General features: G+C 39.7%; 1 protein-coding gene across 1 annotated transcript; it reads right to left on the bottom strand.

Annotated features, from left to right (window-relative positions):
* Window positions 1–1347: 1347 nt before the first annotated feature.
* On the bottom strand, window positions 1348–21178 carry LOC124132551 (aminoacyl tRNA synthase complex-interacting multifunctional protein 2-like). Its single transcript, XM_046496499.2, has 5 exons — window positions 20380–21178; window positions 6573–6737; window positions 4107–4335; window positions 2918–3393; window positions 1348–2491 (listed from the first exon to the last, which is right to left on the bottom strand). The coding sequence occupies exons 1-4, from the start codon at window positions 21094–21096 to the stop codon at window positions 2996–2998; spliced, it is 1509 nt and encodes a 502-aa protein (XP_046352455.1). The 5' UTR covers window positions 21097–21178; the 3' UTR covers window positions 1348–2491; window positions 2918–2995.
* Window positions 21179–22806: the final 1628 nt, after the last annotated feature.

The following is a 22806-nucleotide window of genomic DNA, read 5'->3' as shown; positions in this document are numbered from 1 at the left end:
ATGTTATTGTTTTATGCTGTATAAGCCCTGTGAGTGAGTGAGTATGGTTTAACGCTGCTTTTAGCAATATTCCAGCAATATCACGGCGGGGGACACCACAAATAGGCTTCACACATTGTACCCATGTCGGGAATCGAACCCAGGTCTTCGGCATGACGAGCGAACGCTTTAACCACTAGGCTACCCGACCGCCCTTTATGAGCCCTGGGGGAAGAATAGGTCACCAAATCCTGGACCATAGTGCATATTTCATCTTCGTGCATATTATATATTCGCCCGTGAAGAGATCATCCATTTAATAAACATACAGCTGTATTACACATTGAGTAATACCAAAGCATGTGTTTATGTACATCGGGATCAAGTCAAGTTAATGCTTTATGAATGACATTGCGTGAAGTATGTTAGATCACGGAGAGGAGATCATGCATGCACGATGACCCCAGCATCCCGGTTGCTAGGCTGACGTTACATGGCATTGTTTCACTGGTGGATCTTGAAACAAAATTCTACAAATTATGTCATAGGGCAGTGTGACGTGATTGTAAACTTTGTGGTGCAGGGCCCCCTTCCACAAGGCGATCGTAGCACAATGACAGTCGTAATTCTATGTTAAAAATGGGAGTTGCGATAAGTTTAGCACTACGACAGCTTTGTGGAACAAACTCTTGGACCATTATATGGTATTAAATTCATAATAAACTAATTAATAATCAACTTTTGAAGTGTAAAACTCAGTTGGAGTAAGCTGTGGATTGGCTGCACGTTCACACACGACAGTAAAAAAAATAAATTCATAAACAAGTTATGATAAAATACTAAACTCGCTCCACGTACTACCAAGTTTATGAAGCAAAAAGCTGCTTTTTCCGAGTAAATGAAAGTCATGTGACAGCGCAAGCTACCCTCAGCTCAATCAAACAGCTGTATTCTATCAATTTTGAATTGGTTTGAATTCTTTTACAATGTCATATTAAAACATGTCGGTAAGATAAATTTGTTGGAGCCAGAGGCCTATGGCATGAAACCTAACAAGGGATGCATAAAACCCCATGTACCCCTTGTGATCCTGCTACAACTTATAATATTCCTCTTTTAACACTTGATGAAACTAAACAAGATTAGATTACAGAATACTCCGCAAACAGAACTGAACACTGCCCTAGAATCAGTTTATACAAACTAAGAATGGATTTCATTTGAAGGCCAGAAAGGCTTGGGCGTTTCCTACCCATGTTGAGGGTGAACCAATGGGTGACAAGCTCCCACAATAACCATGGTGATACTGCATCTGTTCAGATCATTCACAGCCATTACCGAACAGTTCACAAAAGATTAAAACGTGTGAATTGTATCAATAGTTTATTGAACTATTTACAATATTCTAACATGAGGGCAACTAAGTCCTTGTGAATTTGTTTTAATTACGCTTCAGATATTTTTTTTCACTCGTTTTCTTCAAAAGTCAAATCTTAGCATTAATCAGACATAAATCTGTACCATTTAGAAGTTTTGCCTATTACTGAGAGCACCATTTAAATTGTTATTGGATCATGATCAGCTGTAGATGCAAGTTTTGCTCAACGAAAATAAAAATGGGACACTAAATCTCTCCAAATAAGGCAGTTTTGAAACGGTATCAAGTCAGAGAAGAAGCTTAGTTAGTACGAAGAAAATAAGTTGAAAATGTCAGTGAGTGTTGTTAGTGACACTGAAGTAATATGTCAAAGAGGATTCTGTGATTTGTCTTCAGGTTACCCTATAGAAAAACACACTTAGAGACAAAGATTGAAGTCTTAAGGTTCAGCACTAGTTCACATCACACTTCCGCAGTGAGTCCTTGTCATTGAAGCTTCTTCTTAAATCTAAATAATGAATGCTCTTATCAGTAATACTGTATATTTGTAATAAAATGTCATAAAAGTGGCGGAGAATACTACAGCTATTAAAATGCTGAAAAACATTTCATATTTCATAACTTCATGGCAACATTTACTTTTTTATGTGAATAATTTTTTTTTTTTTTCAAAGAAAACTTAATTCTTTGAAAGGCATTAAGAAGTTATACACACAAGGAAGAGAATTTATGGATGTCAACTTCTTTGTCAATGTTTCGGAGTATATACTTACTGGTGAATGAATACTATGAGGCAGAGAGCATATATATGTACGTGTGGAATCTGTTAGCTGTATCCACCTTTTGTTATCTTATTACTTTTGTTGTACTAACACGTACATATATATGCTCTCTGCCTCATCTTTCATTCACCTGATGAAGGAGTAAGCATATACTCCGAAACATTGTGTTCTTCATAATAAAGAAGTTGACATCCATATATTCTCTTCCTTAAAGAAAAATTGTTACAAATTTAATCATTATCATCATAGAGTAGGCCTTACAATACTTCAGTATCTTCCTACTGCAGTTATGTATGCAAGACAGTATTGCCATTGTGTTTGGGGGTAAATGATTTGTGACGAATTAATAAGTATTATAGCTAAAATGGATAGAATTATACCGCCCGCATGTTATCAGAAATGAGCGGGCCACTGCAACTTGATAATGCCCTCATATTGCTTGACGACGGGCCATTATCACGCCCGTTGTTAGGTGACGTCATAGGATAGGGATAGGTGACGTCATCTGGTTTGTTTATGACGTTTCCATATTTGTAAAAGTAGGTCAGTGACATTCAGGTTGATTGCAGTAAATGTTTCAAAACTGATATTGTTGTTTCTTTTTATTTGATAACAAATTCCATCCATTTTAGCTACAATAACGGTAACGCTTTTTTTCAGGGCATTATCATTTGCAGAAGCCCTCGGTCTTTTCAACTGCCCTCCTTCGTCGGGCAGTTAATGGAAGACCTCAGGCTTCTGCAAATGATAATGCCCTGAAAAATAGCGTTACCCTTATAGCAACACACACCACAAAAGACAGAGTAAGCAGCTGAGCAAATCTTGTATCACAGAACCAGATTTTATTCAAACACGATCAGCCAAGAACACTTAGAGCCTGTTTAAACATGGAAGAATCATTACAAGCCTTCACCCATTTCTTCACATTGTTTGGCACTTCAGCGGTCTGTCCTGATTGGGTGAGAGCAGACCACATGACAATATCAGCCAATGACAGCGAAGAGCCTACTAGCCAATCATTTCTTCCTAATCTAGAGTTGAGAGATCGGACTGCTGCTGCCTTTTCTTTGTTGTTGCCATTGGTAACCTGTAGGTCAGCCATGTCCAGCCATTCGTCACTTTGTGTTGCCATGATGATGTCAGCACTGTCGTACGCAGGGTTGAGAATGCGTTCAATGTACCGAGCAATGTTGGCTTCCCCGAAAATCGGGCTTTGTTTGGCTGTGTTAACCATCAGAATTGGACCATTTTTCACTGAAAACAAAACAGAACTTATATATTTTATGTATAAGTTTTGGTGCTTCAATATTTGATATCCAAGTTCAGTCATGATAATGACTTAAACTTCAATACATGACATATTTTTTTCATCATAATCAATATCTTACATGTAATATAGTGAGTTTGTTAACTTTGCATGAAATCACAAGCTTACCTTTATGTTTGATAATATATTTGCAGTATGCTTTGTTTGTTTGTTTGTTGTTTAATGCCGCACTCAGCAATATTCCAACTATATGACTCTGGTCTGTAAATAATCGAGTCTGGACCTGACAATCCAGTGATTGATATCATGGACATTGATCTACACAATTGGGATACGATGACATGCATCAACCATGTCAGCGAGCCTGACCACTTTGGTGACCTCTTACGGCAAGCTTATGTTGCTGAAGATCTATTCTAACCAGGATCTCGGGTCTGCAGTATGCATAACCCCCTTTTGTGAGTTACTTCAAACAGTATTTCAGTCACATCAAATCTCTGTAGAATATTAGGTGAAGCCAATGAACACAGATATACAGTGCTCATAAACCAAGAACTATAATTTGAATGAATGGTGTATATGAACACAACCTGCAAATCCTGGTACATCTAAGGGAGACTAGTCCTCAATACAAGTTGTGACACCTTCAACCCCTGGGCCATCATTCAAGACTAAACATGACTAAATATGTCTCCCTTACCTTTTTTCCAAATGAGAGTTAGACAGACTTGGGCGTCCCTCCTTGGCACTGCCCCTCCATTCTTGAAGATGTCCTTGAGGTTGTCAGGTACCTCGAGAGTGGCGGAGGAGTGGACAAAGGTGGAGGCCAGGACCTTGTATGTCTCAGCTAGTCGCTGGTACAGAACCAGCAGCGAGAGGGGAGGACGGCTGGGGTCCGCCTGGATCACGATATCGTGGAACACGCCAGGCTTAAAACAGAAACATTATCATTTTGTGGAGAAAATTATATACAAATATAAACAAATATCAAAACTTCCTAATCCTTAATGAAGCATTGCAACCTTAAGCATTCAGAAGTGACTGCAGTGGAAAGGGAGATAATTTGACCCAAATTAGAGTTATCTCCCCTTTGACTGTGCATTGCTTCCCTGAATACATGTGTGCAAATGGTCCAGTGTTTAGGTGAGGTGAGGTGAGGGGAGGTGAGGTTAAATTGGGTTTAACATCGCGTTCAAGATTATTGCACTTATATAGCGATGTGCATGTACGTGTGTGTGTTTGTGTGGCTGCTTGTACTAGTCCGGACTGATGCCGATTTATAGTGCTAGCCCACTGAGATACCATGCCGCAGTTTAACATGAATACCCCACTCAGACACAGTATACTGACTCCGAGCCGACCAGTCCTTGTTTTATCCCCTTAAAGCCGAGCGCCAGACAGGGTAACAACAAGTACCATCTTTTAACGTCTTTTGGTATGACGCGGCCAGGGATCGAACCCCGGACCTTCCGCTCTCTGGGCGGACGCTCTACCACTAGACCGCGGAGGCGGTCCCAGTGTTTAGGTATTATATAACTCAAATAAACTGATACGTAATATCTGATGCAGGGGATGTCCTATGTTTGACCTGTATCAGTCCCAGATGAATTCTGCAATTTCGTGATTGTGGAAAGATTTGCAGAGAATGTGACTTACTGCATAACTGCAGAAAAAATCTGGGCATTTACCTTTATCAATCCATCAATACACCAATTCTCAAGCTTTTCTATCAAAATTTGCGCTTGAATGATGCCAAAAAAATTAATATGCCATTCAAACATACAAAATGTGAATCCTACAATAAAAAAAAAATTTAATAAATAATTTTTAATGTTCTTTAATGTGGTGATATGACTCCATAAAGTTAACATGTTAAACCCAACCTGGAATGTCTAAATGCAAAATATTGATTTTTTTTAAAGAAACATAATGAGCTTGCATTGATTTTTAAGGGGGAAATGGTCATGTCTTTACTGCAGAATTTTGTAATTTTAGCCGCAGAATTTTTATATTTTTACAGCAGAATTCGCCTGGGACTGCTATTACCTATGTTGCTTATTACCTACATAGGACATTGTCTAAATGGGACATTACCTGTGTTGGACATAACCTGTATGGGACATTGCCTGTGTGGGACATTACCTGTATGGGACATTACCTGTGTTGGACATTACCTGTATGGGACATTACCTGTATGGGACATTACCTGTATGGGACATTACCTGTGTTGGACATTACCTGTATGGGACATTACCAGTATGGGACATTACCTGTATGGGACATTACCTGTATTGGACATTACCTGTGTTGGACATAACCTGTATGGGACATTGCCTGTATGGGACATTACCTGTATGGGACATAACCTGTATGGGACATTACCTGTATGGGACATTACCTGTTTTGGACATTACCTGTTTTGGACATTACCTGTATGGGACATTACCTGTATGGAACATTACCTGTATGGGACATTACCTGTATAGGACATTACCTCTATGGGACATTACCTCTATGGGACATTACCAGTATGGGACATTACCTGTATGGGACATTACCTGTATGGGACATTACCAGTATGGGACATTACCTGTATGGGACATTACCTGTATGGGACATTACCTGTATGGGACATTACCTGTTTTGGACATTACCTGTATGGGACATTACCAGTATGGAACATTACCTGTATGGGACATTACCTGTATGGGACATTACCAGTATGGGACATTACCTGTATGGGACATTACCAGTATGGGACATTACCTTCATGGGACATTACCTGTATGGGACATTACCAGTATGGGACATTACCTGTATGGGACATTACCAGTATGGGACATTACCTGTATGGGACATTACCAGTATGGGACATTACCTGTATGGGACATTACCTGTATGGGACATTACCTGTATGGGACATTACCTGTATGGGACATTACCTGTATGGGACATTACCAGTATGGGACATTACCTGTATGGGACATTACCAGTATGGGACATTACCTGTATGGGACATTACCTGTATGGGACATTACCTGTATGGGACATTACCAGTATGGGACATTACCAGTATGGGACATTACCTGTATGGGACATTACCTGTATGGGACATTACCTGTATGGGACATTACCAGTATGGGACATTACCTGTATGGGACATTACCTGTATGGGACTGTCAGCGCCCGCCATGCCCGCAGCTTGTCCGCCCAGGGAGAAGGGGACGCCATACTTCTGGGAGAGTTTCTGTACTGACTGCTGCAGCTCCACCAGACGCTGGAGGACGTCCTCCTGCCGCTGCTCCAAGGCACACACAGGGTCAGAAGATGTCTGCAACACCACAACACCCATTACTCATTAATACCAATCTTTTTCATAACTGTATCTACTTGTTCTGGACCCATGAAGGTCCAGGTTAGAATAGGTCTTCAGTTAACTTGATACATCATATCCAACCTGTGAAGATCTGGGTTAGAATAGGTCTTCAGCAACCCATGCTAGTCGTAAAAGGCGACTAACGGGATCGGGTGGTCAAGCCCCCTGACTTGGTTGATGCATGTCATTGTATCCTAATTGTATGGATTGATGTTCATGATATCAATCACTGGATTGTCTGACTGCCGTCATATAGCTGGAATATTGCTAAGTGTGGCATTAAACAACAAACAAACAAACATATCAACTTACAATTGAGATAGTTATACCTATCATACTGATAAGAAGGAAAAAGTAACATAATTCAAGAGTAAGTGAGTGAGAGCGTGAGCTAGGTTGAACGCTGCTCTGAACAGTATTTCAGATATATCATGGCGTGTCTGCTTAATGTGGGAGGAAAGTCCAAACTGATGCAGGTCTCATACATTTACCACTTCGGTAAAACCCACCAGCATGGAAACGGTGCTGACAAACTGAGACACCGGGATTCAAACTCACAATCACAGATTTCTGACATGCCCAAGGGAAACAACTCTGCACAGCGAATTGCAGTGCTTCAGACGACTGAGCCAGCCATTCCTCAGATATTTCAAGAGACCATGCCTAAAAGTTTAGTGCCAATGACCCATCAATTCCTAGTTCAAATGAATGTCAAACGTATAGAATGTTTCTGCGTATATCGGGATATCATTAATTGCTGGATAAGCAGACAGTATTCCTCTCCTGTGTTTCTGTATCATAAATATCATACACTTGGAATACAAAAACGTATTGTGTCCATTTGGCAAGCATAACATAATTTTATCCTAATATATGATATTTATGATACAGCATAATGTAAGGATAATAATCTCTTTATCATATAATGTCAAAATAGTGGCTGTTTAAGAAGTAACTTCACTCACTGCTAGCTGACCTCATTTGCATATTTATCGAACATGATATCAAGTTTATCAGATTGGCCTATCGCAGAGATAACACTAGCCCAGATTTTATTCTAGAATGCTTCATGTTGGCACTGTCGTATATTTTTCAATAATGATGCAAGAATTATCACACATATATGGCAGTTGGGTGCAGGGGACAGAGGGTTTCCAATACGAACGAATCTCATACGAATACCTCAACATTATACCTCAATTATTTCATGACATTGACATTCGTCAATGTTCTTCACTTGCCGGTGTTTATATGAAGTGAGAAGAGTGCAACATTACAAAGAAAGCTCCATCACAATGCTTGATACCGTCATTACACTCACAGGAATTGAAATATCGCTGTGAGGAGCTTTGTTGTAGAGAAAAGCCTATTGCAAAAGGAGGGTTAATCTTTTGAAAGTCGAAGGCTGACTCATCCAAATTTCATATGAATAGGTGAGGGGAGGTGAAATGGGGTTTAACGTCGCGTCCAAGATTATTGCACTTATATAGCGACGTGCATGCATGTGTGTGTGTGGCTGCTTGTACTAGTCTGGACTGATGCCGATTTATAGTTCTAACCCACTGAGATACCATGCCGCAGTTTAACGTGTATACCCCACTCAGACACAGCATACTGACACCAAGCCGACCAATCATTGCTTTAGCCCCTTAATGCCGAGCGCCAGGCAGCGTAACAAGTACTATCTTTTAACATCTTTAAGTATGATGCAGCCGGAGATGAAACCCTGGACCTTCCAGTCTCCTGGACCATGGAGGTGGTCCTCATATGAACAGCAAGCCAATGACAGATCTGCTGTCCCAATGGCCAAAACATCCTGGACGGACTTGCATTAAGCAGAACAGTTTACTTTAAAAAAGACACAGTCGTATGCTGACTCCGAGCTGACCAGTCCCTTTACCGCCAAGCTGTGAAAGAACAAGTACCATCTTTTAATGTCCCTTGATCCGACACAGACAGGGATCGAAACACCGCCATTCCACCCTCCACTAGGTGGATGCTCTGTCCATTAGACCTCTGCGGCCGTCTATACAGCTTGAATGTTAGATTCACCAGACAGATACCATTAGGAATAGCATTCCTCTGAGAAGCAGCAGTTTCCCCTACTGCAGTCAGACATGAGGATTACGTTTCCTCCACCTGCAAACAGGCACGGTCAATCAGAGACCCGTGACATTCACATTCAAGGCTAAATGTTTCAAGTGGCATTTAGAAGCTGGAATGAAGAGCAAGGGAGATAGTTCTATGGAATGCAACGTTTTGGTGTAGATACTAACTTGCTTGATTTGGTTGGTTTGTTGTTTAACGCCGCACTCAGTAATATTCCAGCTATATGACGGCAGTCTGTAAATAATCGAGTCTGGACCAGACAATCCAGTGATTAATATCATGAGCATCGATCCACGCAATTGGGATCGATGACATGCATCAACCAAATCAGCGAGTCTGACCACCCGATTCCCATTAGTCGCCTTTTACGACAAGCATAGTCGCCTTTTACAGCAAGTATGGGTTGCTGAAGATCTATTCTACCCTGGATCTTCATGGGTCTAACACTGCTTGAAAACGGTGTTAGTATATACACCAAAATGTCGAATTCATTGAATTAAAGAAGTTGCATATCCACAGAACTATCTCATTTAACTTCATTAAGGCTAGTCTCAGATCTGAAGCTACAACCAGACCTACCGCACCAGCATAACGCACTGCATCCGGTTACTAACTACATCGTATCAACTTTCATGTGATATATGCACCGTATCACCTTCCATGTGCACACAGTGTGCAGCACAGCAGCCGTGCCAGGGTTCAGTGCAGAATTCAGTTAAGATGTAGGCAAAATAGGTTTTGTAGGTACATATAGAAGGTGATGATGATCTATTTGTGAATGAATTGCTGGAGTGACTATTTGTGAATGAATTGCTGGAGTGACTATTTGTGAATGAATTGCTGAAGTGACTATTTGTGAATGAATTGCTGAAGTGACTATTTGTGAATGAATTGCTTGAATCATTCCATCCCATGTTTTTGTCAGGTTATTCATGCCAATGCTTGATGCCCCCATTTAAGTGAATTTATTAGTGAATCATTTATATTATGTACAGATTTTATTACTCCAGACCCTATTAATCTAGAAACCCTCTTCCTGACTAATACCGCTAGAAACACTTACATTACCTTACGTGTACACACAAAGGAACATTATTTGCATCCATAATTTGCTTATAAAAATATTGTTCATTCAGACATTTTCCCAGGTAACTCCCATTCGACACCCATCCCAAAAAGCAGAGCTAGACGGGTCAAGCATTCAATAACAGTCAGTAAAGGGGAGTAACCTAAGCCATTTTCCATGAGACACTCGTGGTCAGCCCTTAAACTAACAGGGTTTCACTGCATGACAATTTGGCATAGAGTTGTAACTGTAACAGCTTATCATGTACATCAATCATTTAGGATTTGTTTGTTTGTTTGTTGTTTAATGCCGCACTCAGCAATATTCCAGCCATATGTTGGCGGTCTGTAAATAATCAAGTCTGGACCAGACAACCCAGTGATTGACATCATGATCATCGATCCACACAATTGGGATACGATGACATGCATCAACCAAGTCAGACAGCCTGACCACCCGATCCTGTTAGTCGCCTCTTGCAACAAGCATAGTCATCTTTTACTGCAAGCATGGGTTCCTGAAGACCTAGTCTGAAGAACCCCGGATCTTCATGGGTCCGATAATCAAAGAGGGAGGGATTGGTGGTGCATGGTCTCTCCTTGGTACAAATAGTCAGTAATGCAATGCATTATTCAACCCTTGGAACTGACATAATAGCCTTTGAAATTCATGAAAGTCTGCTAGTCTGAAACTACTAAATTGTGCTGAGGTCAAGTAAAAATCCAATGATGGTAGTCCTCATTGACTAGTAACATTTGAAGGCTGTAATTCTGAACAGTTCTCAATGCTTCAATTTGGCTACAAATTGGAACTGAATAAACTGACAGAAAATATAAAAATAGTAGACATTTCTGTCTCATTCAAGCACGACTTGATGCAAATTCTTAGGACTATTCAAATAATGTTTACACTAGTATTTAAAATAACAAAAATTCGGAAGGCTGTATGGCACTGCTACAGCCAATACTGAGACTGCAGGTCTGATAATAACAAGTACTGTAAATCTTGATATTGATGCGTCTCCAAATTAATACGACTGCTGACCCCTAGTCAAAAATTAATTTCAAAATTTACAGTAGTTGCATGAATCAGATCATTTTGCTTTGAACATTACTTAAGTTATAGCACAGCGTGTGGACTAAATGTTTGAGGAAAGTGCAAAAGTGATGCTGGAAATAGTAAGGGTCGATATAGCAAGGCAAATATCAGCAAGGCTGTTTCATGGCCTAATTATTTAGAAATACTAACGAAAAGAATCTCCATATTCATGGACTTGTTTTATTTCCGAACTGTTTTGAGTTTCGGATCTCTCCCCGTGTAACCAAGGATCTTGTTAAGTACAGAACCAGTTTTGTAGTAACTCTCCTATGAACTGATTGACTAAATAATTTAATCTTAATTTTGACATAAAAATTTTAAAATCCCATTTTTTTCCCTAAAATTAAAAGAACCCCAAACAATTAAGTCATTTGGCATTTTAATAATTCCCCCAGGTCCAATAGGACTAGACTATGGACATGGCTGACTAGACTTGCACAAGTCTCTAAAGAAAAGAATAATAGTTTAATTCACAATCCATACATTATCTAAATAATAATAACAAGTTATCCCTATAAAAGACTGGTATCCTTAGACTTATCAGCCTACCTAGACTTGCCAAATATAAACATAAAATAACTATACATCCATGGACTTTTCTTTCAGTACAGCCTTGGAGCAAGGCTAATGGCTGACCTGTGATGCCAAGCATCCATCAAGTGACCAGGTCCACAACACACCATGTAGCACGGCCAGGTGCTGGTGACAGGACACAATGTATTACCTTATCAGTCTGTGTCTTGTAAGGAAACTGATGTTCTCAAAAACACAAACACCTGGCTGAGGCCTTCCCATTGGGTTGGTTGGTTGGTTTGTTGTTTAACGTTGCACTCAGCAATATTCCAGCTATATGACGGCGGTCTGTAAATAATCGAGTCTGGACCAGACAATCCAGTGATTAATATCATGAGCATCGATCCAAGCAATTGGGATCGATGACATGTATCAACCAAATCAGCGAGCCTGACCACCCGATCCTGTTAGTCGCCAATTACGACAAGCATAGTCGCCTTTTACGGCAAGTATGTGTTGCTGAAGACCTATTCCACCCTGGAATCTTCACGGACTCTGGGTTTAGGAGAACTTAGTCACCAGCAACTTATACTGGTTACAAGAGGCAAATTGAGGAATCAGTGGTCAGGATCAGTGACCTGGTTGCGAGACATCATACTCAACGTGGACAGTTGCTCATTATATCACTGGACAATCTAGTCCAGACTTGCTTATTTTCAGGCTGCAGTCCTATAACTGGACTTGCTGAATGCAGGGTTTGATAACAAACTAACCAAATATCAGTTAGTATTACAAGAACACCATTCAGAACCAACATGTTGATAACATCTGATTAATAAACATTCTACCAAGTCAAACACACAGAGAATGGTAATATGTACCAACCTAAACGTATGGAGCCAGGCTACAGAGAAGGAAATGACAGACAGTCTTGGTCCAGAGCTAGCCTGGAAATGGCATCTCTCTCACAACAGTGTGTCAATCTGCTGCATCTTTAGGGGTTGGGGGATGAGAAAGGCTGTAAGCTGATCCAGCACTGTTGCTGGTTTCCATTTCTAGGGTTACAACACTGAAGAGCACTAGCACCTCCAAAGGTCACTGAGGTCTCCCTTTTCCACTCACAAATCTCAACATACATTCTGACACGCATCCTGCTAAGTCAGTTTGTAGTTGCAATTTCCTGAATGTAATGGCTTCTCTGTCTTTAAGTACAATATTAAGCATGGGACTTGCTTCATTTCTAAATTATCCTTATTACATGGACAGGGATTATAGTCTGCACTTCGCAGGGAACATGAAATCCCCATTTACAACCCCGAAATGCCAACTTCCCTAACGATCCCACAAACGAGGCAAGCAAACGTACCAATATATATCTCTCAAAGAATTCATTGCTATGCTAACTGGTACTTACCATGCTAATGAAGGTGTAAAAGAGTTTCGTGTTTTGTTTTTATTGTTTTTGTTTTTGTTTTTTCACAAGAAACTTCTAATGCATTTGAGGTAAAATAAAGAGGTAAGAAATTGCCTTGTAGATATCTTAAAGAAGCCTTCATGTAATGTATTCGATGTTCCGTACTACAAACGGCTTATAAGGAGATACACCTACTGTAGGGTATGTACATTTTACAGTGTTCATTTCAGTTGCCACATCTACAGGTAACTGGACATCTATTAAAAGAATTTATTAAAGTGAAAAAAAATAATCCATCATGACATTCGATTCCTTGGCTAGACACTAAAATTTACAATTAGGAACAGTGCTCTCATCAAACAGTTTCACTCTATGGTATAACAGAACTTAACTCTGAGTCGCTTCTTACAACAAGCATAGTCACTTCTTATCGCAAGCATGGGTTGCTCAAGACCTATTCTACTCCGTATCTGTAGCGGTCTTCAACATGCAGTATCTTAAATAATTGTTCATTATCTCATGTTTTCAACATGCAGTATCTTAAATAATGGTTCATCATTTCATGTTTTCAACATGCAGTATCTTAAATAATGGTTCATTATCTCACCTGGTTCAGCATGGTGGTAGACGAGGAAGGAATATGCACATGTGTACAAACAGTTCACACATTTACTACACTTATTGAAATATCAGCCAGGTACCATATGTCAGACCCGTAATGACACATGGTGCCGTAACTTACAGCTCATGTCAGTGGTGCCCAACCAGGTCACAGATCCACCTACTGATATCCCAACAAATGCATTTGAACTTGCATATGTTCAGACAAAGCCAGGGCCTTCTGACTCATGTTTGAAAACTTAAAAATTTGGATCATGAGCACAACAGAGACGCATTATTCTTTTTTATTATCAATTTTTCTAAATTTAAAAAAAATATACACATAATTCAGATTGCAAAGTTTCAGCTTTCTGAATAAGTACTTTCTGAGAATATATTAAAAATCCAGGAACTATTTTAAAAATAATCTAAACATTTAACTTTAAAATGTAAGAAATACATTAGGATCTAAATTTTCTTTCGATATCCACAAGCTATAGCATGTGTGAATAACAGAGTGCTATCAAGGTTATGATGTTTCAATGGCAGGAGTCCAGATACTTTTTTGTACTGCTCAAGTAATAATTCACTTTTGGTAATCCCAGATTCCCTTCAGTATGCAACATATTTGAACCTGCATGTGATTAGGAAAATTATTTGTTTTAATTTAAGAAGAGAAATGTACTGTGTAATTTCATAGACTATATGATAGTTGTTGATGTTGTTGGTTTGTTGTTTCGTGAGCTTCGATCCACGCAATTGGGATACGATGACATGCATCAACCAAGTCAGCGAGCCGAACACCCGATCCCCTTAGTCGCCTCTTACGTCACGCATGGGTTGCTGAAGACCTATTCTACCCTGGACCATCACGGGTCACTATATGATTATTAAGTCTAGCATTTGATAAGTGAATGAAGATAAATAAAGACATATTGGTATGCAAGCTGAAAAGATTACATTGGGAATTACCAATAGAACTGTTATGTTATTTTTTGTTGTTATTTCTTCATACATATTTGTACAATAACAACTCAAAATTAAGTGATATGGTGATTTACTGCGCATATTTTACGCAAACACTCTGCTTATCTGGAGCTCTGAATGGATCGACAGATTCTTAACCATTTCTGTTTCTTGATGAGCAAAGCTCTCACTAATCCCCAAAGCCTCCATCAAATAGGTGACAATGTATAAATGAGTACAACATGCTGGTTGAACTTTCAAGCTGTTTAGTAAAACCTCTCACCCAATTAACTTGATATATCATATCCAACTGTGCAGATCTGGGTTAGAACAGGTGCTTGCCATAAGAGCTGGCTAAGAGGATGTTCGCAGAGTTGGTTGATGCATGTCATAGCATCCAAATTGCGTGGATCAATGTTCATGATATCAATCATGGGATCGTCTGGTCCAGACTTGATAAATTTACAGAAAAGTCATATAGCTGGAATACTGCTAAGTGTGGCATTAAACAACAAACAAACAAACAAACAAACATTATTTCCAAGCATTATTTCCAAACCTTACATCCAGTGTACTTTAATTACCTCCATTCTATACATCCTGCACCCATTTGCTTTGTTACAAAAGTGGCCTCTCCATCTCTCTTATCACTAAGTTAACACAGAATCTTTTTCGATCATGAGCTCCCCCACCCCACCCCACCCAAAAAAAAGACTAATTAAAAATTACTCTTCTAAACTATAGTTTGGAATAGATCTACACTCAGAATGGCAGTCTCATCCAAGCATCTCCTCAATTCGTTTAATCGGCTCAGAAAAATGTCATAAACATACTTTAAGCTGAAAAGATATTATCCTCAGTATTAAGACAAGGAAAGTCACTATGCTCAAAGATGTTCTGGTTGTATTCGAAAGGGCACACAAAACTAGAGTTGAGTGCTGGTGATATCGCTTGATTGAGGTATAATTTTGAAACAGTCATCATGATGAAAGGTCCATATTATTTATCAAAAAAGAATGGAAATGTATAACACTGGATAATCAATGTATTATCTTAGACGTATAGCTGTACAGTTCTGGTAGAATCCTTATCAGTATTGGATGTAATATTGGAATTCTTGTTGAAATCTTTAACTCCATAGATTTTTTATGGTCCAAAGTTATGCGATACCATCATTTATCTTGTTATTAATACATTATTAATACATTATTAATATCAATGCTATATCAATACAAATTTATGAATATCAATGCTAAATTAATAATTCCACATTCTGTGTTACAATTATTAAGATTACTATGATTGACATGGACAATGAAAATGGAGAAACTCAATATTAAACATTTAATGGATCAGTGTAATTCATATGTATTTGTTTTTTTGTTCTTTAATGCCACACTCAGCAATATTCCAGCTATATGACAACAGTCTCTAAATAATCAAGTCTGGACCAGATAATCCAGTGATTGACATCATAAGAATCGATCCACGCCACTGGGACACGATGACATGCATCAACCAAGACAGGGAGCCTGACCACCCGATCCAGTTAATCGCCTCTTACGACAAGCATAGTCGCCTCTTACGGCAAGCATGGGTTGTTGAAGACCAATTTACCCCGGATCTTCACGGAGTAAGTTCACATTAAGCAATGAATTTATTAACTGCACATTCATACACATACTGTGTATCATTATGGTACAGAATAATTAATTTTATCATTCAATGGTATATATCAATATATTGTGATCTTCTTGAGTCAGTTAGTGAGCATCAACATTTCCAATCCATGAGAACCCCAGTCACAGGTATATTAAGTTGGTATTTATTGACATATTTCTTATTTTAAGAATGGTTCAAAACCTTCCAGTAGTCTGTATTACAATCATTGAACATATTGAACCATATCATTTTCTCTTCCATTGAGCCCTTACTGTAATGCTACAGCCTTATATGAAGCAAGTCTAGATTTTCTACAAGTTCACCAGGGCTCCTTTTCACATTAAATTTAGTTGCATATTTCTTTCAAAATTATATATTTCAGTGACTAACCCTTGTCAAGCTTTCCAGTGACACTACAGAACATGGGGCAGTGAACAATGTGTGAAGAGACACTATCAACACATCCAGGTATATATCATTCTAGAACAAACACCAGCGAGATGATGGTTTAAGAGGTCTACATAAAACACGCACCAGTGCATCATATTATTGAAAAACGTAACCCAATATTCGTCTACAAAAATGTTTTTTTGTCTAACCCTTACTTGTCCACATATCAATCTTTTGACCCACTCTAAGCCTTATTTACCATATTACATCCCTAATCCTTGTATTACTGTACCTCTGACAGTCATCCATGACATTTTACTAATTTTAGACTAGTTTATGAATCTATGTTTCAACTTTGATACATTTATGGGACCAGGTAGAAGAACAGAGCCCAGAGACTCTCTTCATACTGCAGTAATCTGGACTTGCCAAACAATGTAGATTTGCAAGGGCTGTATTGGACATATTTGTATCAGGGTCTGTATGACAGACTAGGGACCAGGGTGCAACCTGGTCTTGTCTGGTGTAACTAGCCTTCCATGTCAACATATGCACCTGGTCCAAGTTAATCAAGTTCCTCAAATCAGGCCTTGGGCCTACAAGTAAGCAGGTGCCAACTGATGTGAAGTATTCCTCTAACTGGGTAACCAGATCTAGGCATGGGGCACCGGGCTAGACTAACATCTAGTCTCTGAAATGAACACATCTTACATAAAAAAACAGTTGTTCAGTTATCTTAATAAAAATATAATAAAAAGGAGCCCAGTGACTCTCTTCACTGCAGTGATCTAGACTTGCCAAACATTATAGACTTGAATGGGCTGTATTTGATATATATTTGTATCAGGGTCTGTAAGACAGACTAGGCACCGGGCTGGTGGCTATCAATGGAGCTGCCAGTATCTATCATCGCTGACCACATTCTTTCACTGCTATGTTAACAAGTGTTCCTCACTATTCCAGCTGACAGAGCATCTCTCAGATCAGCTTGTACACCATTAATGTTTCAGTTTGAGATGGACACAAGCATACCTGCTTAGACAGTCAGTCAAATAGGAAGAAAATAAAAGAAGTTAAGGAACATCTGATTCTTTCAGTGAGTGAGTGAGTGAGTATGGTTTTACCCCGCTTTTAGCAATATTCCAGCAATATCACAGCGGGGGACACCAGAAATGGGCTTCACACATTGTACCCATGTCGGGAATCGAACCCGGGTCTTCGGCGTGACGAGCGAACGCTTTAACCACTAGGCTACCCGACCGCCCCTCTGATTCTTTCATGTTACTATTGTTAATCTGTCATGTTATAGATTAACAATAGTAATATGCACGAATCAGATGTTCCTTAACTTCTTTGGAGTAGTATACACTGGATTATCCAGACTTTAAATATGAGGGGGTCAGCAGTGCCTAGACTATTTCACAACAACATATTATATCTTTATAGTGCAGTTGGTGCAAAACACATTTGTGGCTACCAGCCCGAATTTGACTCTCGGCATTATTTTCAGTCTATTTTTGTGTTATTTTATGGACTAATTTCCCTGAGCATACTAGGACTAACAGAAGACTCAGGCTCCTGAACTAGTGACTGAAGTCGCAGACTGATAGTGTTTGAAAAGTAGGGGTAAGGTATTACATTCTCCCGAAATCTCAAAGTTCAGGGAAAGGGACCATTGACAATTTTCCTTAATTTTGACCATTGATATCTAATAAAGCAACCTTTAGGCAAAAATTGATGCATCTCATATTCAAGATAACAGACACAAAGCCTGAAATGATCGGTACATGTGATGGATGTATACCATATGGTGACACCAATCAGCAAAGGAATGGTGCTAGCTCACCAAAAACAATTATTATTAGCAAGTCTGAGGTTCAAACCCAGAACTCACAGCTCCTGCAAGAGATATAACTGTGCTCAGCACAAGTTGGCACATGAACCACTGGGCCACTTTTGAGTTATGAAATTAAGTAAAGAGTTTGGTTCCTTAGTCAGTAGTGAATGACTGACTCTTACCAACGGATGAGATAGTGAGCATGGTTTAATATATTTCAGTTATATCACAGCTTGTCGGCTTAATGTGTGGAGTGTGTGAGTGAGTGAGTGAGTATGGCTTTACGCCACTTTTAGCAATATTCCAGCAATAGGTTTCATTCCAGACGACACCCCTCCCACACCTCAACCAACTTTAGATGTTTAATAAGACATATGAGCCATCTTTCCAAATGTCAAATCTATGTTAATCTGCCTGACTTAGTGAGTGAGTGAGTGAGTTTTACGCTGCTTTTAGCAATATTCCAGCAATATCACAGCAGGGGACACCAGAAATGGGCTTCACACATTTTACCCATTCTGGGAATCGAACCCTGGTCTTCGGCGTGACGAGCAAACGCTTTAACCACTAGGCTACCCTACACCCCCCTGAATGACTTAGAGAATTATTAACACTAAGCATTTGTATCAGGTTCTTGTATTTTTCTTGTCATCATGTTGTTTTCTAAAGGGGGAAATTGTTAAAATAGCTCCTCTTGACATGCATATCACACTGTCTTACGTGATGTCAATGAAGTAGTGTCTCATACCTGATAAAGATATTGAACAACACACATTGTTGTTTCTTTCTAAACAGGTACCATATAAAGGGTAACATTTAGTTTGTTTGTTGTTTAACGCCGCAATATTCCAGCTATATGACAGTGGACTGCAAATAATCGAGTCTGGGCCAGACAATCCAGTGCTTGACATCATGAACATTGATCCACGTAATTTGGATAAGACGACACGTATCAACCAAGTCAGCGAGTCTGACCACCCGATCCCATTAGTCGCCTCTTGCGACTGCTTCGCCTTTTATGGCAAGTATGTAACGGGTAACAAAAATGATTGGGGACAATAAGGTATGTATGTTTGACCTATTTAAGTTGACAGCTTTTCTGCTTGATGTGATTGATCTCCTAAAATTAACTGGCAGACCAAAGATTAGATGTTCCACAGAAAGAATTAAACGTGCTATAATTCCAACTTTTACCAAAGCGAAGACACATTTGCATGCTGTTACTGAGCATGAACAAATTGTCACAAAAATGAGAAAAGAAAACATGGGAAATAAACATGAGTCACATTTGGAAATATTTATCAACAGAATGCCATATGTCTCCTAGTTTCAATTAATGCAGAATGTCCTACTGCGATGGCTTCAAAGACCATGTACACTGATGCATGATGAGTAATGCTTAGTGATCTACATGCTTTTCACATGTGTCATTTCTCGTAAATGCCAACACGTTATGCACACTCACCGATAAACCCAAACACTAACCCACACACTCAAAAACACCTTAAACCCCCAACACTGTTTATACTTGAAACACAAAGCACCTAAAAAATAATTATAGAAATCTATGCTCTACATATCAGCATAAATAGCGCAACTGAAACAGAAACGTTTCCATGGCAACAAACATGGTACCAGTTCAGGTTCTCTGAGACACATAATGATACAAAATATAACTAATCTTCAATCAGCCAGTGAGGGTCAAACAGAGCTGGATGTGTGCAAAGACCAACCTACAAGGGATGCAAGGGTGGGGTTGCTTCCCGTTTCCTTCTACACCCTCCAACTGCTGTCAATGACATTATCCTGCTATTAAATTCTGTAACCAGGCCACATTAACCTGCTTATCATTTTTTCTGAAAAACATGGAAATGGAGGAACCATCTCTAATGCATCTACCACGCCAACTAAAGCTCTCTAACTATATCTCACTCAAGCCAACCTTATCATTAGGCTCGTCAAACAAAGAATATTCTTCCAGATGTTTATCTGACGTCAGTTTGGGTATCAGATAGTTGTCCGCATATTTGATAACTGAAGCTGATTTCCTTCGACATTTCTCAATACCTCCAACCTGAACCCCAACATCACACATCTGTCGGCCGGGGTCACTGATTCTAGAGGACTTATCGTAATGTTTTCCATTTCTTGTCCGATCAAAATTTTTCCTGGCAATGAGTAAATCCTTCTCAATATTGAACCTATTATCCCTGGTACACAAATGAACAGCAGTTAGACGGATTTCTTCCTCGTCTGGGCCACAGTCTCCTTGAAACTGTCTCCTGTCCGTCTGTAATTCCTTGTAATCCATTTTGACCTCCCAGCTTTTTCTAATATCCTCTGGATGCACACAATTCACATAGTCATGCCCCTTTAAAAAGTGGGTCCTATCTATTCTGAATCCATCAAAGTTCTCCTTCTTTTTCTCGATCCGTGCATATTCCGGAGTACTGTTCTCAACAGCAGCAGTAGCGTTATTTTCGGCTGGGGGAGAGGTATCAGTCACGACATTATTAGGAGCAGTCCGAATCTTGTATTTCTCTAAATCCTCTTTAGGAAAAGTGTACAGAACTTTGGAATCATCGTCCGTGCGACCAGCTCGACAGTTGTTGACAATGTCTCGCACTTCCTGGACACACCTTGACACGATATTACCCATGACAAGGGCAAACCAGCAATAAATACACCTTGGACAGTACCAGACAGTCCTTCCCTATCATACCTACACAACAGCAGCAGAGCTTCTGAATCACACTCGCCTCTGCCTTGCAATGCATGCTCATATTTCCCCTACCCCGCTATAACGCTGCTGGGCAGAAATGGTACAAATCATCCAATTCGTCCCAATTCCTGAACCCAAACATCGAATCTTAACCATACTTTCCATTACTTTATCTCAAAGCTGTGACACAAGGTTCACGTCTGCTACCAGGTTCCAGAAGTGTTGGTGTTATAGTGAGGATGTAGTGTATACCTTCAAGGTTGACTTGTAAGAGCAGGAGAAGGATGGCATACAGATGGGAGGCACCTTTAGGACTCCATCCAGATGCTTGGCTCTTTTAAACAGCTATCAAATACATGCATATGTACATGCGGGACATAAAAAAATAATCAGTGAGTCTGAGAAAGGCGCCCAGACAGAGGAGTTGTTTACCCCATTCATCTGATGGCATCTTGATAATTTTCTTTTCCTTTTAAAAGGGACACTGATAAAATGGGGGCATTAATTGCTGCACAGCTTTCATATTACTCATCTGATATTCTGGTGTCATGTTCTGTCAGAAAGGAACTCCAATCATTGTTGATACAGGATATCTTCATTTCAGCCATTGCCTTGTGAACGAGACTTTTATGATTCTGCGTATCTATTTCTGTTACTGATACTTTTCCCTCATTAGAGTGAGTGAGTGATTTTTGTTTAATGCAACTTCAACAATTTTGCGGCTGCACCTCATTAGAAAAAATATTCTTATCTACTTTGGTTTTCTTAAAGTGTTGTAGTTCGTCATGAATTTAATTACATGTAAAAGCGGAAATCTTAGCTTCGCTGAGGTAGAACACCAAAAACAATTCTTTTTCAAGTGTATTTTATTTAATGGCAATCTTAAAGTGACACAGGTCTTTACTAGCACTTTGGTGAAACCCACTAGCACGGGTATGGTGCTGACACACCAAGGATCTGGGACATGACCCACTGATGAACAGAGCCTGGCATGGTCAACAGGCTCATAGCAGTGCCTTAGGCCACTGGGCCCCACATGTCCCTCAGATATGATTTGGTTGGTTTGTTGTTTAACGCCGCACTCAGCATTATTCCAGCTATATGACGGCGGTCTGTAAATAATCGGGTCTGGACCAGACAATCCAGTGATTAATATCATGAGCATCGATCCACGCAATTGGGATCGATGACATGCATTAACCAAGTCAGCGAGCCTGACCACCCAATCCCGTGAGTCGCCTTTGACGACAAGCATAGTCACCTTTTACGGCAAGCATGGGTTGCTGAAGACCTATTCTACCCCGTAATCTTCACGGGTCTCCCTCAGATATGAAATGCAGGACTACACTTATGGTTCAGTGACGACACGCTGTATGTCTCAATCTCCAACAGAAGACTGCGGGTTAGAACAGGTCTTCAGCAATCCATGGTTGCTGTCAAAGGTGACTATGCTTGTCGTAAGAGGTGACTAATGGGATTGGGTGGTTCTCTATTGCGTAGATCAATGCTCATGATGTCAAACATTGGATTGTCTGGTCCAGACTCGATTATTTACACTTGACACCATAGAGCTCCAGATAAGCAGCATAGATGCACAAAGGAGTGCAATAAATCACCATTACCCAATTAATTTTGAGTTCCTTGCTA

The sequence above is a fragment of the Haliotis rufescens genome, unplaced genomic scaffold (assembly GCF_023055435.1).
Source record: "Haliotis rufescens isolate VD_foot unplaced genomic scaffold, xgHalRufe1.0.p SCAF_11, whole genome shotgun sequence".
NCBI lineage: Eukaryota > Metazoa > Mollusca > Gastropoda > Lepetellida > Haliotidae > Haliotis > Haliotis rufescens.
This window is presented reverse-complemented; position numbering and strand designations above follow the sequence as displayed.

Bases quoted from the DNA above. Each gene is read 5' to 3' on its own strand.
- LOC124132551 (XM_046496499.2), bottom strand. From the start codon at position 21,096: ATGGGTAATATCGTGTCAAGGTGTGTCCAGGAAGTGCGAGACATTGTC. The intron at 6,738-20,379 runs GTTGGCTTGAGT...GTGGTGTTGCAG, and splicing joins TTGACGAGCCTAATGATAAG to ACATCTTCTGACCCTGTGTG. The intron at 4,336-6,572 runs GTAATGTCCCAT...TTCTGTTTTAAG, and splicing joins GCGCTGACAGTCCCATACAG to CCTGGCGTGTTCCACGATAT.